General features: G+C 37.3%; 1 protein-coding gene across 1 annotated transcript; it reads right to left on the reverse strand.

Moving 5' to 3' along the window:
* Positions 1 to 395: 395 nt before the first annotated feature.
* LOC110629262 lies at positions 396 to 8,209 on the reverse strand. The gene is made up of 4 exons (XM_021776172.2): positions 7,724 to 8,209; positions 6,102 to 6,649; positions 4,077 to 4,335; positions 396 to 1,027 (listed from the first exon to the last, which is right to left on the reverse strand). The coding sequence occupies exons 1-4, from the start codon at positions 8,129 to 8,131 to the stop codon at positions 581 to 583; spliced, it is 1,662 nt and encodes a 553-aa protein (XP_021631864.1). The 5' UTR covers positions 8,132 to 8,209; the 3' UTR covers positions 396 to 580.
* Between the last annotated feature and the right edge of the window lie 10,773 nt (positions 8,210 to 18,982).

Here is an 18,982-nt window from a genome sequence, read left to right on the forward strand (position 1 = left end):
CTGACCCTTCATTTTCCTTTTGTACTAATTGTATCCCCATCAACAAAATCATAATGAGAATTGATTTAGTCACATTTTTATAAATTTTTAATTCAAATCCCAAGTTGTTAAAATTTAAACAAGAGAGGGATTGCAAATGCAAAATCTTAGACGAAATCTTTCTTTCTTTTGCCAAGGCACTTCAATAAAAGATGATCAAGATTAAAAGATGGAAATTGCGGAGAAGCAGAGGATCTGAAACAGAACAAAGTGCGCTATGTTCCTTGTCTGAATTGTTTAATCTGGAGAAAGATTATTTATAATATTCCAGAACCAAAAAGATTCAAAGGAACACGTGCTTTGAAAAGTCAACCATGGCTGGCATAATTAGCAGAAGCAATGATTAATGCTAGTGATAATCAAACCCAAATGTAATTTTCACAAACAGGTAAACTGCAACATGGGATTTAGCAAGAAGCCATTAGATTTTCCACTTGATTTCCACCTCAACCACTCATGAATCAAACCCTAATAAGGTAAAATCTAGATCTAGAATTCAAAAAATAAAAATCAAGACATTATAGAACGCAGAAACCATAATCTAAGCCCTCTCACCCCTAATCCTTCTTGCCAACTGAATATCCTTGGGCATAATAGTAACCCTCTTAGCATGAATAGCACACAGATTTGTATCCTCAAACAACCCAACCAAATATGCTTCGGCTGCCTCCTGTAGAGCTGCTACAGCACTACTCTGGAATCTCAAATCAGTCTTGAAATCTTGAGCGATTTCCCTCACCAATCTCTGGAATGGAAGCTTTCTGATCAAGAGCTCTGTGCTCTTTTGATACTTCCTGATTTCTCTCAGGGCAACAGTTCCAGGCCTGAACCTATGAGGTTTCTTCACACCACCGGTCGCCGGAGCTGATTTCCTTGCTGCCTTGGTGGCCAACTGCTTCCTTGGAGCCTTGCCTCCAGTAGATTTCCTAGCAGTTTGCTTTGTGCGAGCCATTGTAACAGATGAGGGGCTTTTTGCTTGGCTAGAAAATTAATAGAATAGAAAGAGTGTTTTGATGATTAAGGATGATGCGTGGGGATTGTTTTATAGGGGGAGAGGGGTAGGGGAGAGGCGGGAAGATAAAATTTTTGGAGGGCGGGATTTGAACCGTGGATTTAGCTGCAATCGACGGTTCAAAGTTGTTGAGAGAAGGTTCATATGGATCGCGATCCGTGTGCGAGGTAGAGCAACCAATAGGATTAGTTTGTTGTGGCGGTTTGGCTCAAGAAATTTGAAATTAGAGGAACTTTGTTTTTATCGTATGGAGCGGGCGTACTCTAAAAATTAAAAATAAAGGTCTAATTTTTATTTCTTATGCATATAAATAAATTAAAAATATTTGCATATTTTTAAATATATATATATATATATATATATAAAAGAATAAATAATATTACCAGTTTAAATTTTAAAATTTATATTTACACTTTTTTTATAATTGTAAATAATTTAATAATATTTTTTTAATAATATAAAAATAATATAAATAAATGATAAGAAAGAGATAATAATTGAGGAATTATATATTATTAAGTGTTGATATTGTAAATTTGTAAAAAAAAATGATATAAATGTAAAAAAACATAATTAATTATCTAAATATCATAGAGATAACTTTTAATTAGTCATTTATTTAAATTTTAAAAATTAATATAAATAAATATTCATAAAAAATATGATACTCACAGACTTAACCGATAGTAAGTGCATCTAAATAAAAATGAGAGATTTTAAATTTTAGTCTTCTAATCTTTAGTTTTCATCTAAAATAAAATAAAATAAAATAATATGTTGATTTAATTTAAACAACCCTTTAATATCATTTCCAAACATGATTTTAAAAAATTTAATGACATAATGACTTTAAAAAAAATTATCTCAAATACTCATTTTTTTTAAATAATGGATTAAGTGAATTTTATAATTTAATCAGTATTAAATTAAAAAATAAATATTTAATTTAATTTAATCCAATAATTAAAGATACATATAACTTGGAAATTCAGAGTTTACTCCATTAACTATAGCAACTAAATAGTTATTTATTTTGAACTTACGCAACCATATAGTTATTATTTTAAAATTATAAATATTAAATATTTACATTTTTTTAAATTATAGATACTAATTAAAATAAAAATATTTTAATAATTTATATATTATTAACCATTTATATAAATTAAAGTATTAAATAGTTAATGATTTAAAATGAAAATGACTAAATAGTTAATGATTTTAAAAAATAGAAATTATTTATATATTTTTTTAAAATAAAAAATTAAGTAATTAATTAAACTAAATTATATGAATTAAATAGTTAATTTTCTTTTAAATATTATAAATTTTTTATAATGTATATCCTGAGTTAATCTAGAAGTCATCCCTTAATCATTTAATATCCATTTTATAATGCACATCTCCATTGATATCAATTTTAAAATTCATTAATTTAAGGATATTTTTATAGAAAAAATTGGGATTTTAAGTAAAATTTAATAAAAATTTATATTTTTCTCTTTACATAAAAGTCCTCATCCAATGAATCCCTCAAATGATATTTTTGAAAACACATGATAATGAATTAGTTTTAGACCAATATTCATTTGGTTTTTCAAATTATTTTTCTCCAATTTTTAAAAAAGCTAAAAAAACAAAAAAAGCAAGTATGCTTTAGGGATAATGGCAAATAAGTAAAATTTTCACTGTTGTGAGTTAAACTTAGATCGGAGAGGATAGCGAATCTAGAATCTCTCTCTAATCTATGACAGGGGAGCAGTATTCTGTTCAAACCAAAAAAATTGACTGAATCGAATTAATTTAAAAATTCGATTCGATTTTTTATTCAATTCAATTTGATTCAGTTTTTAATTTTAAAATTTTCGGTTATTTCGGTTCGGTTCGATTTTGATTAGAAAAAAAATTAAAAAAATCGAACCGAACCGATTAGTAATAATAATATATTATTTTCAATAATATAGAGAAATTAAATCATATTAAGATTAAAATATTTTAATTAAATTTTAAAATACTAAAAATAAAGTGTAAAAAATAAAAAATTTATTAAAAATCGAAACCGATCAAATCAAATCAAATCAGACCGGTTCAGTTCGATTTCTAATCAAAATCGATTCGATTCGACTTTTATAAATACTAAAATTTTGGTTTTCAGTTTATTCAATTCGGTTCGGTTTTAAACCGAACCGACCGAATGCTCACTCCTAGTCTATGATAGAGAGAGAATTTCTCAACTCTTCTTCGTCCTTTTAAATTTAGAAGCCCGACTCCTTTTCCCTTTAGGTTCGCAGTTTTCTCTTGCCTCTAACGAGCATAAGTTCTCCATCTCCCATTGTTGGGTAGGTTATATGTGTGTGTATATATATATATATATATATATATATATATTCTAATTTTGATTTCTGTTTTACAAGTTGTGCTTAATGGACGAGGGTATTTGATCTTGCTTTCAACCATTTTTGTCTCTGTGTTGCTGTATCTAAGTTATTTTCTAAGGAGATGTTATCACAGGGACACTCACGATGTTGCTCTAGCAATATCTAGTCCTTTACTGCCTATAAGAGACTGAGACGCTAATCTTCTCACAAGTGCTTCTTCTGGCTCAAGTGCTTCCACCAATAACAAGATTTGCCATTTTTTCATAGGGCTTGGTTTTGCATATGGATGTTCAGGTACCTAGATCTCTTTAGTGCCATCTTTTCTTGTTTTCTTGGTTAAGGATAGTAAATTTCCCGCTTCTGTCACCACCTCTTCCTTTTGTATCTTTGATATGTGTCATAATACTAATATATGGCTTGAGCTTTGAGGATATTTGTTTAAGTGTATAATGTAGCCAAATTAGCTTATAAACTCTAAAAAAATAATTAACTTTTCCTTTTGTGTTAGTTATAACTCATCCTATTACTTATATATACTCATGAAGTAATATGATTAGTTTCTCCTTGTTTAAGGGAAGTGTGTCTCCAGCCCCCATGTATAAATTTTTGAGGTGATTGAAAAACAATTTAATCTTCAATTCAGGTACCTTTATAAGAGATTGTTGTAGTTGTGAGTTAGATTTGGGCAAATCTTCGTTCAAGCCTGACCTAGGCAGTGGTTGTACAAAACCTAAAGAATAAGTTGTTTCTTTAATTTCAGCATCTGTCTTGGAATTATGATCCTCCAAATTGCCCGTGACTAGAGTTCTACATAAAATAATATTTAGCTTATCATCATGCCTCAACTCAAATGCATTTTGGCTCAAAGTATCAAGAACATCAGTATCATTACCATTAGTTACATTACTAGAAAATTTCAAAAAATTATAAATATTAAATTTAATCACTTCTCCATTAAATTCCATTGTCAATGTGCCATCATGTACGTCGATTTTTATTCTAGCTATGCCAAGAAAAGGCCTTTCCAAAGGGATATCAGATGTTATATTGGTCTCGTCTTTCTTCATATCGATGATGTAGAAGTTTGCAAGGAATACCATTCCATCAACTTATACCAATATATCTTCAAGAACACCCTCAGGATAAATAATAGATCTATCAGCAAGTTGGATGATAATACTGATTTTCTTTAAGGGATCAGTATTCAATAAATTATAAATAGATAAAGGCATAATATTAATTAAGACTCCAAGATTACACATAACTTTTTTAAATCCTATATTACCAACTATGCAAGAAATAACAAATATATATCTATCATTGTATTTAGGAGGTAATTTTTTTGAATAATTACAGAAATATTTTTTCCCACACTTATCCTTTCATTCTTGGACAGCTTTTTCTTTTTGGTATAAAACTCCTTCAAAAATTTTACATATTTAGGTACTTGCTTAATAACATCAAATAAAGAAACGTTTACCTCAACCTTCCGAAAAGTTTAATAATTTCTTTTTCTTCTTTTTCCTTCTTATTTTTGGCTAATCTCTCAAGAAAAGATGGTGGAATAACAAATTTCTCCTACTGGTCTGTTTTTATAGCAAGTTTTCTCCCTTTTTTCTACTAAGTTTTTGTAGATGCATTATGTAGATCTGTTACTGAGGTTTGCCAAGTCTCTGTCCGCGTGAAACTATCTACTGCTGGAATTCAGTAGATGCATTGTGCAGATCTGTCACTGAGATTTGCCCAAATCTCTGCCCGCATAGAACTATTTGCAACTCTTTTTCGCTCCTCAAAGTTATTGCACTTACATTTTGCTTTAGATTGACTATTGTATATGATGGTAATTTTTCTTGATACTCCCGTCTACGTACGGATGTAGCTAGTTAGCTTATATATTATTCCAAACTTTGCACAAAAGTAGCAAAAGACTTAATAATATGTTCAAGGAAAATACCTTATTTTTGAAAAGGTGCTTGTTGAGGGTAATTATACTGAAAATTTTGAAAATTGTTGGACCTTACATAGTTGAAGTTAGAGTGATCCCTCCATCCTAGATTGTATGTGTTGAAGTAAGGGTCACACTTCCTTTGTTGTTAATGCCCCTCAAAACTTTATATGGCATTGACACGTTGTTGATCTTCTTGGAGTGTGGGATACATATACATTGGATGTCCATAAGTTGTACAAATCACACATGCTCTTGCTTGTAGCTTATTTCCTACAACAAGACTTTGCACCACAAATATTAATTTAGAAATTTTAAATTTAAGAAAAGATATATTTACCTCATTCACCCTTCTAGATTGCTCCTTTTGATCTCTATATTATTTGAAAGCTACAGCCATGATAGAAATCAACTCTCTTATTGCTTAAGGCATTTTATCCTCAATAGATCCTACACATGCTATATCGATGAGTCTCCTTCGGAGGGTAGAAGACCTCCATATAAGTATTGGATATGAGATTGGTCGGAAATGTCATGTTGGGAGCAACTTGTGCACAACCTTTTAAATCTCTCTCAATATTTATATAATTCTTCAGTATCTTTTTGCTTGATACCACTGATCTCTCTTCTAATGTCAATAATTTTTTAGGTTGAAAAGTATTTGCTCAAGAGGACTCTTACCATTCCAGCCTATATAGTAATGAATCTAGGTGATAAGTAAAATAACCAGTTTTTTGCAGATTCATCAAGTGAAAAGGAAAAGACACTCAATTTAATGTGCTCTTCGGTTATCCCTTGAGACCTCATGGTTGAGCAGACAATATGAAATTCTTTGAGGTGTTTGTATGGGTCTTCATTTTTCAGTCCTCTGAACTTGAAAAGCAAGTCAATTAAACTAGTTCTCAGTTCAAAAGGGACTGCTAGAGGTGAGAATGTAATGCATAATGGTGCTTGATCACCTTTAGGGGCTGCTAATTCACACAGGTTCCTCTCTTGTGCCATTGGAGCTCTTCTTTCAATATTTTCAACTTTCAGTTCAATGGCGATAGTTGTTGGTCCAGTAGCTGCAGTTGTTCTGTCCAGAATTTTTAGTGCAATAGCTGATGCAACAACTACAGCAGAAGCTATGTTTTTTGCAGCTTGTGCAGCAGACTCCAATTCTGTGACGGTTTCTTTATTGATTGTAGATGAAAATGCTAATGAGGCTTGTTTTCGCAAGTTCTTAGTAATTCTTTCGATTTTTGAATCGTAAATCAAATCTTCTTCATATCCCAACTTGTTCATAAAAGGAGTAAATTAGTTTAAAGCAACAGCGCCAATTTTTTAGTAAGTGTCAAAGTCAAAAAATAACATATTCAAATCCAACAAATATAAATTACATATAGTATAAATAGGATCGAGCTCATAGAAAATTAACACTAAAAAATCTCCAAATAATAACTAGAAAAATAAATAATAAATAAAAAATAGAAGTTTTGATTAAGAGTAAAACCAAAGTAAAAATTAAGACAATTAAAGAAAGCAATCATTAAGAGAAAATCAAATCAATGCAAATAAATTTAAGTTAAATGTGAGAATCCATTTCAGCTATAAAAATTGATAATTAAAATAAAAATATTTTTATTAATTTTTAATAAATTAATTCTAATTATGAAAAATACTCCACATAACTAATCTTTTCTAAGTGTAAATTAAATAAAAAAATATTTACTAATTAACCATAATCAATAAACAATCCAAATAACATTTATTAGATTTAATTTTAACCAACAAATTAAATCACATTTGCATAAAATAAATTTAATTGAAAAATTAATAAAATAAATTATTTTTCTTAATATAAAAAAATAAATAAAAATTATGAAATGAGAAAAGTATAAAATAAACGTTGCAGAATCTCAACTTATCTAGTGTTTATGTAGCTATTTTACATGTAACAAGGCATTGTACACATTATTGAAGGGAGAAATTAGCATGTTGATGGTTTTTACGGGTAAAATCTTATTTAACAAAACTTAGAGCTTTATTTCTGTAAAATAATAATTATTTTTATTAAAAAAAATAAAGGTATTGCTATTTTTCCGTAAAAATATTGTTAAAAGTAATAAACCACTTCCGCTGCATCTTTACATTGATAAGTGCTTTGTGAAAAGATTCGGTTCCATATCATTTGGTATTTGTGCAGATCAGAGTTGCGATTCGTGGAGGAAGAGCGATCTAGTGCAAAACAAAGTATTGATTTTCCATTTGATTATCACCACAACCACTCATAAATCGAACCCTAATAAATTAAAAATCTAGATCTAGAATTTTTTGTAAGACAAAATAGAACACAAAAACCATAGTCTAAGCCCTCTCACCCCTAATCCTTCTTGCCAACTGAATATCCTTGGGCATAATAGTAACCCTCTTAGCATGAATAGCACACAAATTTGTATCCTCAAACAACCCAACCAAATATGCTTCAGCTGCCTCCTGTAGAGCTGCTACAGCGCTACTCTGGAATCTCAGATCAGTCTTGAAATCTTGAGCGATTTCCCTCACCAATCTCTGGAATGGAAGTTTCCTGATCAAGAGCTCTGTACTCTTTTGATACTTCCTGATTTCTCTCAGGGCAACAGTTCCCGGCCTGAACCTGTGCGGCTTCTTCACACCTCCGGTTGCCGGAGCTGATTTCCTTGCTGCCTTGGTGGCCAACTGCTTCCTTGGAGCCTTGCCTCCTGTAGATTTCCTAGCAGTTTGCTTTGTGCGAGCCATTGGAATAAAAAAAAAAAAGAAAAGGGGGCTGTTTGTTTGGCTAGAAAACGAATGGAATAGAAATAATATTTTGGTGATTAAGGATGATGTGTGGGGATTGTTTTATAGGGGGGAGAGAGGAGAGAGAGAGGCGGGAAGATTAGATTTTTGGAGGGTAGGATTTAAACCGTGGATTTAGTAGTAATCGACGGTTCAAAGTTGTTGAGAGAAGATTGATATGGAACGCGATCCGTGTGCGAGGCAGAGCAACCAATAGGATTAGTTTGTTGTGCGGCTTTTTTGGTCAAGAAATTTGAAATTAGCGGGAAAATTTTTAGCGTATGGAGAGGGCGCACTCTAAAATTTAAAAGGTAAATGTCTAATTATTAATTTCTTATACATAAAAAGAAATTAAAAATATTTATATTATATATGTAATATCATATAACAATAAATAATATAACCAGTTTAAATTTTTAAACTTACATTTACATTTTTTATAATTATAAATAATTTAGTAGTAGAAATAAAAATTATTTTTAGCTATATAAAAACTTTAAAATGAATAAATTTTAGTGCAAAATGCAACCTAATGTATTTAATTAATCATAAATTAGAAAAAATCATACTTTAAACCTTTGTTTATTTATAAAAAATAATTTATTTTAAAAAAAATCATGAAAAATATTTTTGAATAAGATAATTATGATCCACTAATTGAATGTTTCGTTGGTATTTTCGAGACCTAAGAAATAGGAATGGTTGGAATTGTTGATTGGATTGGTTGTCAGTCTTTTCTAGTATAGTGGATAGTGAAATTTGGCCGCTTTTAAATTCAGGTAAATGACAAAGCCCTTCCATTTGAAAAAAAAAAAACAACCTAACCGTTATTAGAATTAAAAATACCAGCTATTTTGATAATCATTAAATATTTTAATAGCGATGAGTTATTAATAATTAATTATTTATATAATGGTTTAAAATATAATGTTAAATAAAAAAATAATCATATTAATAAATTACGAAAAAGAGATAATAAGCAAGAAATTATATATTAAGCATTAAAATTATAAATTTGTAAGAAATAAAATGGTATAAATATAAAGGAAATAATTACTTATTGATGACCAAGGGATGATAACTTCTAATTAATCACTCATTTAACTTTAAATACTAATATAATTTATTCCATTAATTATTAACAATTAAATAATTATTTATTTTGAACTTACACAATTAAATAATTATTATTTTAAAATTATAAGTACTAAATAATTATTATTTTAAATTATAGATATTAATTAAAAATAAAGATATTTTAGCAATTTATATATTATGTCACATGCCTTTTTATTAATTTGAATAAGTCTTAGTCTTTGAATAAGTCTAGTAATTGTTTGTTTAGATTTATTAGCTGCTTTTGAATAGCAGAGTTAGTTTTCTTGTAAATAGCTATTCTGTTATATCTTTGTTGCTATATAAGTGAATGAATAAAGCAAGATCAGGGGAGATAAAAAATATTTAAACGTGTTAACGTTGAGGCTTTGGTTTCCTCTATTTAACCAAACTCCATTTTCTTTATCTTTTCTTAAAATTGTTTGTTCTTCCTCCATAATGGGTCCTCGCAAGAACCAGCAGTTCGTTCCAAAGTGGTATCAGAGCTCTGGGATGGACCAGAGAGTGGAGCAACTAGAACAGACTGTTCAGTCCCTTTCTGGGGGCCAAGAGGGAATTGCGAAACGTCTGGAGGAGCTTTTTTCCCAACTGAATGTACGGATTGATCAATTGTCTTCTCAAGCCTCTCCGGTGAAGGGCAACAATTCCCAGACAAAGGGAAATGATTTTGAAATATCAACACCGAAATCCAAAAATAAATCGAACATCTCAGGAGCTACTTCTTCTTATGCTCCCAAGATGGTTAAATTGGACTTTCCGCGGTTTGATGAAAAAGAAGACGCCACCAGTTGGATTTGTCGAGCAGAGCAGTTTTTTCAATTTCACCGAACACCGGACGAAGATCGAGTGGAAATAGCTTCTTTCCACATGATAGGTGATGCCCAGTTATGGTACCAATTGTTGAAACAAGAAAAGCCTTCGGTCACTTGGGCAGAGTTCAAGGAAGGGTTCTATGCTTGATACGGACCTAATCAGCTCATTGATTTTTTCGGTGAGCTATCCAAGCTACAGCAAAATGGTACTGTTCAAACATACCAAGTTCAGTTCGAAAAATTGCTAGCTAAAGTGGGGCAATTATCACAGACAAGGCAGGTCAGTTGTTTTGTGAGTGGACTCTCACCATCTATAAGAACTGATGTCCAAGCTAATCGACCACAGACTCTAACTGAAGCCATTGCACTAGCACGACTTTACGAAGCAAGAAACTCATCACATGGAAGGAATTTTCCATCCTCAAACCGTTCATTAACTCCTGTTCAACGCCCCCCTCCTGTTTCAAATCAGCAGTCCACCAGTAACATCAAACGGCTGACATGGGATGAGCTTAACGAAAGGAAAAAAATGGGTCTGTGCTTCAAATGTAATGAGAAGTTCGGACCGGGACACAGATGTAAAAAGCTTTTCTCTATACAGGTTGTCCTCGAAGTTAGTGATGAGGATACAGAGATGAAAATAGAGGAGCACGAGTCTACAGAAGTGGTGCCGGCTATTTCCTTACATGCAATTGCAGGGTTTGAAGGGTCGGAAACAATGCGACTCAGTGGGAAGGTGAGAAACTCGCTGGGAACAATTCTGGTCGATACGGGCAGCACCCACAATTTTGTGAGTGAACGGTTTGCGAAGAAAACAGGAATTGAGCCAACGATTGGAAAGAAACTAAAGGTGAAGGTAGCCTCTGGAGAGGAATTGACAAGCTCAGGTAAATGTGTCCAAATTCAAATAATTATCCAAGGAGTCTCAGTATATGTGGATATGTACATATTACCATTGGAAGGGTATGATGTGGTTTCGGGGACTCAATGGCTACGCACATTAGGTCCAATTATGTGGGATTTTTCAAAGCTCCTTATGGCATTTTTTCTAGATGGCAAACATGTTATTTTTCAGGGCTCCCAAATTCCAGGAAACCAAGTCATTTCTGCATGTCAAATGGAGCAAATCGTCAAAGCACTTAAAAGAGGATTTTTGCTGCAAATAATTGGGGACTCGACCGCTACCACCAAAGTGCCGAAATTACATCCTCAAATACAAGACCTGTTGGAAGAATTTAGAGTCATCTTGACCGAGCCAATGGGCCTCCCTCCTCAACGCTGTCATGATCATAAAATACCCTTGAAGGATCCAAAACCCATTTCAGTTCGGCCGTACCGCTACCCTCATTATCAAAAATCTGAGATTGAAAGGATTGTTTCCGAGATGCTCACTGCTGGAATTATACGGCCAAGTCAGAGTCCCTACTCCGCCCCAGTTTTGCTAGTAAAGAAGGCAGATAGATCTTGGCGAATGTGCATCGATTATCGGGAATTAAACAAAAATACAGTCAAAGATAAATTCCCCATACCTGTTGTTGAGGAGTTACTGGATGAATTGGATGGCGCCCAATACTTCACCAAGTTAGACCTCCGGTCTGGTTACTACCAAGTACGGGTTCGTCCACAGGATATTGAAAAAACAGCCTTCAGAACTCACCAAGGCCACTACGAATTCCTGGTAATGCCTTTCGGCCTCACAAATGCCCCATCAACATTCCAGTCTCTTATGAATGAGGTATTCCAGAAATATTTAAGAAAATTTGTGCTTGTTTTCTTTAATGACATCCTCATATACAGTAAGTCTTGGGAAGATCATATCAAGCATTTAAGAACTGTATTTTCAATTTTGCAATCTCATCAATTATTTGTAAAAATTGAAAAATGTCAGTTCGGTCAAAGGGAAGTTAAGTACCTTGGCCATATAATTTCTAATGGGGGAGTTACTGTAGATCCAGAGAAGATTGCATCTATTCGAGAGTGGCCAAAGCCTTCCACACCGAAAGCTTTAAGAGGATTTTTGGGGCTCTGTGGGTACTACAGGAAGTTTATACAATACTTTGGGAAAATTGCCAACCCTTTAACTAATATGCTCAAGAAGGAGGGGTTCCAGTGGTCTCCAGCAGCAGAGGAAGCTTTTATTAAATTAAAAGAAGCAATGACTAGTGCACCAGTTATAGCTCTGCCAAATTTCTGCAAAACATTCATTATTGAGTGTGACGCTTCAAGCTCTGGTGTGGGAGCAGTACTGATGCAAGATCGGCCAATTGCTTTTTTTAGTCAAGCTTTACATGGTAAGCATCTCCTCTTGTCTACTTATGAGAAGGAAATATTGGCACTTGTTCTATATGTGCAGAAATGGAGATCATACCTTCTTGGCTAGACTTTTGTGGTTAGAACAGATCATCAGAGCTTAAAACACCTGTGGAGTCAAAAAATCACCACTGCTGCCGAACAAAAGTGGTTGTTCAAATTGATGGGGTTTGACTTTGTCATTCAGTATAAAGGAGGCAAAGAAAACATTGTGGCAGATGCTTTGTCCAGGAGAGCAGAGGACGAACAAAAGGAAGGTCAAGTTCTGGCGATTTCTTGTCCAATTCTAAACTGGACGGAAGCAGTCAGAGAGGAGACTAATTCTTTACCAGAAATAAAAGAAAAGGTGCAACTAGTCAACAGTGGGGAGGCATTGGGACCGTGGGAGTATTGGAATGGTATTTTATTTTTCAAAGGCAGAATTTATTTGTCTAAAAATTCAGTCTTAATTTCTGATATAATTGAGCAGTACTGTAATACCCGGCTAGACTCCGGTATCGGAATTCCTACCGTCCGGTGGAATCTCGGATGTCGGAAGCCTCTAGGAGGGTAGAAACATGTTTTTATAAAATGTTTTAAGGTATTTCATGGTTTTAAGTATGAAAATTTAATGAGTTTTTGCATGAAAAGTCTTTGGAGGAAAACCCAGGTTCGGCCGCCGAAAGCCAAGTTCGGCCGCCGAACATGCATGCGTTTTGGAGGCACGTTAGGCCCCCGAAAGCATGAGTGAGGGAAGTTCAGGTTCGGCCGCCGAAAGTCAAGTTCGGCCGCCGAACATGGCATGCATGCGGAAGCACTTTCGGCCCCCGAACGTGGCCTGGCCAGCCACTATAAAAGGGTCACTTAGCCGAAATGGGCGAGCTTTCTCCCATTTTCGGCCACAGCTAGCTTCCGACCTCCCTCTCCCCAGATCTAGTGTTCTTCCTTCAAATCCCCACCATTTTTCTTGAGTTTTAAGCTTGCATTGAAGGTTTTGTACTTTTGAAACAAGTTTTGGAGCTTTGGGAACTCAGGAGCTCATTTTCGTGGATCTCCAAGTTTAGGTCGTCTCCCTCTCGATCTTCAAGAGGTAAGAGCTGATCTTAAGCTCCTTATGTGTTTTAAGTAAATTTTAAGTTGTTTTATGGGGTAGAATGCATGTTAGGATATATGTTGAGTTATGGGTTAATATTGATGTTTTAAGCAATGTGTGTTGATTGTGTGTGTTTGAAGTGTTGTAGTTGGGGTATGTGATTATTTGAGACCCCTAGGAACTTGTATGCATGTTTTAGTTGAGCTATATGCATGATTTGAGGTCTTGGGAGGCAGGAGGTTCGTTTGAATCTAGTTTCTGCCCTTTTGGGAGAAACCAGGTTCGGCAGCCGAAGGGAGTTTCGGCCGCCGAACCCCCTTGTGGAGGCAGGCCTTTCGGCTGCCGAAGTTGCCCCCGAAAAGAGACTTTCGTCTCTGTCTGGGACTTTCGGCCGCCGAAGGTGCCGCCGAACCTGCCTGACTTTCGGCTCTGGAGGGACTTTCGGCCGCCGAACCTGCCGCCGAAAGTGCCCTGTCCAACCATTTCTTGCATGTTTTTATGTAGTTGTTTTATGATGTTTTAGGGGGGTTTTGGGGAGCATATTAGAGTTATGTTTATGTATGTTTGGTCCCTCATTGGAGTCCACCTGTGTAGGTTCGGACCCGAGGAACCGAGGACCCCAGCCGTGAGCCAGCTGCTACAGAGTTTATCAGAGCTAGCCAGAGGTGAGTGGAATAAACCTTAAGTTTTAAAATAAATGAAATATGAATTTCGAGCATGATCCATGCATCATGAATGCCATGAGATATAGTAGGTTGTTTGCATTAGTATTCACGAATATGTTGCATTGCATTTATGATGTTGATGTGGATTGGTTATTGGATGATCCTTTAGTCCTCATATGGCATGATGATGTTACGGCATGATATGGTATGGAAGTCCAGGTTGTACCCATTCTGCGTCCCTGGCACGATGTAAGAGGAAGTCCAGGTTGTACCCATTCTACGTCCCTGGCACAGTTGGACTGTATGATATGTTATGTTAAGAGAAAGATCGGTTGTACCCATTCTACGTCCCGGCACAGTTGGACTATGTAGAGGACTATTGGTGACAATACCGTCCGAGATGTGATTTGTTGTGATGTGTTGCATTACATAATGGCGTGAGATTTTTAAATATATGATTTCACTATTCTGCTCACTGGGCTTTGTAGCTCACCCCTCTCCCCTAACCCCAGATGTGCAGGTACAGGGTAGACCAGGAGGTTAGCCAGAGTTTTGAAGTATGTTTATGTAATAGTTAGATTGTGGACATGACAATTGTACTATGATGTAATGTAAGAGATTACAGTGTGTTATGTAATGAGGTATATTGAGGTTATAGATGTGCTTGACCCTATGTGTATTGTTATCCCTTTTGATTCATGATCTATAGTTATGTTTTATAATGTTTATGAAAGCCAACTCATCTCATGATGTATTGCCCATTGAGGCATTGTTGAGATCCCACAGAGGGATCATGATTATGATTATGACTATGCACAGTATACGTTCAGGTTGAGTTGGATGTTTGAAAGAAAAGTTTAAATTTTTATGCTTGTTGTTGATCATGTATGGGATTATACAGGTTTACAGATTATATGTTTGGCTTGCTACGGGTCCCGGCGGCCTTAAGTCGACCCGGATCCTAGCGCCGGTAGCGGTCCGATTTTCGGGTCGTTACAGAATGGTATCAGAGCCCTAGGTTCATAGGATCGGACCTAGAGTGTCGGGCTCATAGATGTTATAGAAGGTCAAGCACAATAGGAGATCATGTCCACTAGGATAGGATGTGGAGTCCTGTCTTGTATGATGATGTGAAATGCCATGATTTCGTGCATGTGCATTAATGATATGCTATGCTATGTGATGTATGTGATGAGGGTTCATGTGTGCCCACATGAACCATATGATGCTAATGTTTGCTTGTTATGAGCTGTTTTTCAGAAAACAGGATGAGGGGAACTCGTCGATCAGCACGATTGACTAGAGTGCCACCTGAGGATGAGGGCACGAGTGCCCGTCCTCCTACATTGCCTAGGGCAATGTCTTGTAGAGCCAACAGAGAAAGAGTGTCAAGGGACCCTAGAAGGTCTTTTGATGCTAGCAGAAGGGGGACTGATAGAGGAGGAAGTTCTTCAGATGTGAGGGAGGTTATGGAAGAGGAGCAGAGAAGGGATGGGAACCTGGATGTGAGCATGGAGGAAGAAGGGACAGGGGAGTCTCAGGGAGGCGTTCAGGCCTCGGGGTATGGTTTTCCACCCCATTATCCACCTTTCCCACAGGGTTCAGGGTATCCGATGGGAGGTACATCGGATTACTCCAGCTTTAACCCCTACCCTACCTACATGCCTTATCCACCTTTCTATCCACCTTACACACAGTACCCAGCTTATCCACCCTCACCCTTCTATCCTAACCCGGCAAACCCCACCTCGGGGAATGCTGCACCTCCACCACCTACAGAACCAGCAGCCCCAGTTACTCAACCTCTTAGACCTAGCTCAGCTGATGGGAGCAAGGTAAAGATGACAGATTACCTCAAGCTAGATGCTCCCAAATACAAGTCAGGGGATGACCCCTTTGAGTATCTGAGAGTGGTGAAGACAATAACTGATGAGCTAGGGGCAAGTGACAGCAGGGCCATTCAGATGGCAGGGTTCACTTTGAAGTGCAAGAAGGCACGGGAATGGTTCAAGTGTTATGTGGACCCGAGACTAGACGGTATGACATGGGAAGAATTTGCGAATGAGTTCGCTGGATGGGCTTTTCCAGACAGTTCTAGAGAACTGAAGATGATTGAGTTTGAGCAACTGAGGCAGTCAGAGCACATGGGTATAGAGGAGTTCACGGATAAATTCTTAGAGCTATTGCCTTTTTCAGGGCAAGCTCTAGATACAGATACGAAGAAAGCCAAGAGGTATGTTATGAAGCTGCATTCCAGGTACTCCTCGTTGATTCAGTCAGCTGAGAGAGAAAGTTTCCACACTGTGGTGGATATGGCTCGAAGAATGGAAGCAAGTGCTATAGTTGAGGGGTCAGTGAAGCAGTCAGTGACCCAGTCTTCAGGGGTTAAGACCCCAGGCAGAGGAGGACCAGGTTTCTCTTCTCAGAGCTCAGGTAAGAAGAGGTGGGATAACACCACCAGGAAGCCGAAGAAGAATAAGTTTTGGAACAAGTTGAAATCCGGTCTGGGATTTGGCGGTGGCTCGAGCTCAGGCTCAGATGGTACAGAATGCCAGAGATGTGGAAGACCGCACAGGGGAGTGTGTCGAGCTGGGACTAATACATGTTTCAGATGTGGACAGGAGGGACACATAGCTCGGGAGTGTCCTAGAGCGCCTTTTATAGGCCAGCCCCAGCAGACAGCTTCTGGTAGTGTGGCACAGCCAGCAGTTCCAGCCACAACTCAGGGCAGTGGCAGAGGTAGAGGGAGAGGGGCAGCCTCTTCTTCTGGTTCCCGAGGTGAAGGTCCATCAGCTCCAGCCAGGATCTTCACCATGACTCAGCAGGAGGCTAACACATCCAACACCGTGGTGTCAGGTAATCTCGTCATTGGGTGTTCTGATGTGTATGCATTAATGGACCCGAGTGCATCTCATTCATTTATTGCTCCGAGAGCCGTTGAGAGGTTGGGTCTGATAGTCTCTGGGTTAGAGTGTCCCCTATGGGTCAGTGGACCCAAGTGTGACCCGTCGGTGGCAGTGTCAGTCTGCCAGTACAGTCCAGTTTTAGTTGAGGGAAGATGCCTCTCCGCCGACCTTGTGGTTCTAGATTTGACAGACTTTGACGTCATTCTAGGGATGGATTGGCTATCTACCCATGGTGCTACCTTGGACTGCAGAGACAAGGTAGTCAGGTTCAGAGATTAGAACGGGTCAGAGGTCGTCTTCAGAGGAGACAAAAGGGGTACACCTAGAGGTCTGATATCAGCTCTTCAGGCTTGTAGGTTGCTTAGGAAGGGATGTCAGGGGTACTTAGCTCATGTGAGAGAGCTAGACAGTCAGGTCAGGGAGCCGGCCTCGGTGCCAGTTGTCAGAGAGTTTCAAGATGTTTTTCCGGATGAGCTTCCAGGTTTACCACCTGCTAGGGAGATAGAGTTCGAGATAGAGTTGGTGCCTGGAACTAGACCGATCTCTATCCCTCCCTACAGGATGGCTCCAGCCGAGTTAAAGGAGTTGAAAGAGCAGTTGCAAGAGCTGGTAGAAAAGGGTTTCGTCCGACAGAGTACCTCACCTTGGGGTGCTCCGGTCTTGTTTGTGAGAAAGAAGGATGGATCCCTTAGACTTTGTATCGACTACAGGCAGTTGAACAAAGTCACTACCAAAAATAGGTACCCTCTGCCAAGGATCGATGATCTATTCGACCAGCTAGCAGGAGCGGGTTGTTTCTCCAAAATAGATTTGAGATCGGGGTACCATCAGCTAAGGATAAGGGATGAAGATGTGCCGAAGACAGCTTTCAAGACCAGATATGGGCATTTTGAGTTCCTTGTGATGCCGTTCGGGTTAACCAACGCCCCTGCAGCATTCATGGATCTCATGAACAGAGTATTTAGCCAGTACCTGGATCACTTCGTTATTGTCTTCATAGATGATATCTTAGTGTATTCCAGGAATGCAGAGGAGCATGCCCATCATCTGCGGTTGGTCTTGCAGACCTTGAGGGAACACGGCTTGTATGCCAAGTTCTCTAAATGTGAATTCTGGCTGAGGAGCATTTCGTTCTTGGGGCATGTAGTGTCAGAGAATGGGATTGAGGTGGACCCCAAGAAGATAGAAACTGTGGCTAACTGGCCTAGACCCACTTCAGTAACAGAGATTAGAAGTTTCTTGGGTTTGGCAGGTTACTACAGGAGGTTCGTTCAGGACTTCTCAAAGATAGCAGCTCCTCTGACCAGGTTAACCAGGAAGAATCAGAAGTTTCTGTGGACCGACCAGTGTGAAGAAAGTTTTGAAGAGCTTAAGAAGAGGTTGACTTCAGCACCAGTTTTAGCTCTGCCATCTGGTGATGAAGACTTTACAGTCTTTTATGATGCGTCCCGTGTGGGACTGGGTTGTGTACTGATGCAGAATGAGAGGGTGATTGCTTATGCTTCTAGGCAGCTGAAGAAGCATGAGTTGAATTACCCCACACACGACCTGGAGATGGCAGCAGTAATCTTTGCACTCAAGATGTGAAGGCACTACCTCTACGGGGTAAAATGTGAGATCTTCACAGATCATAAAAGCCTGCAGTACATCCTGAGTCAAAGAGATTTGAACTTGAGACAGAGGAGATGGGTGGAGCTGCTGAGTGACTATGATTGCAAGATTCAGTATCATCCGGGTAAGGCGAATGTCGTGGCAGATGCCCTAAGCCGGAAGTCACTAGGCAGTTTATCCCACATATCGGCAGAGAGGAGGCCAGTGGTGAAGGAGTTCTACAAGCTTATTGAGGAAGGTCTACAGATGGAGTTGTCTGGTACAGGTGCCTTGGTGGCCCAGATGAGAGTAGCACCCGTGTTTCTGGAGCAGGTGGCTCA

This window comes from Manihot esculenta, chromosome 13, assembly GCF_001659605.2.
Source record: "Manihot esculenta cultivar AM560-2 chromosome 13, M.esculenta_v8, whole genome shotgun sequence".
NCBI classification, from domain to species: Eukaryota; Viridiplantae; Streptophyta; class Magnoliopsida; order Malpighiales; family Euphorbiaceae; genus Manihot; species Manihot esculenta.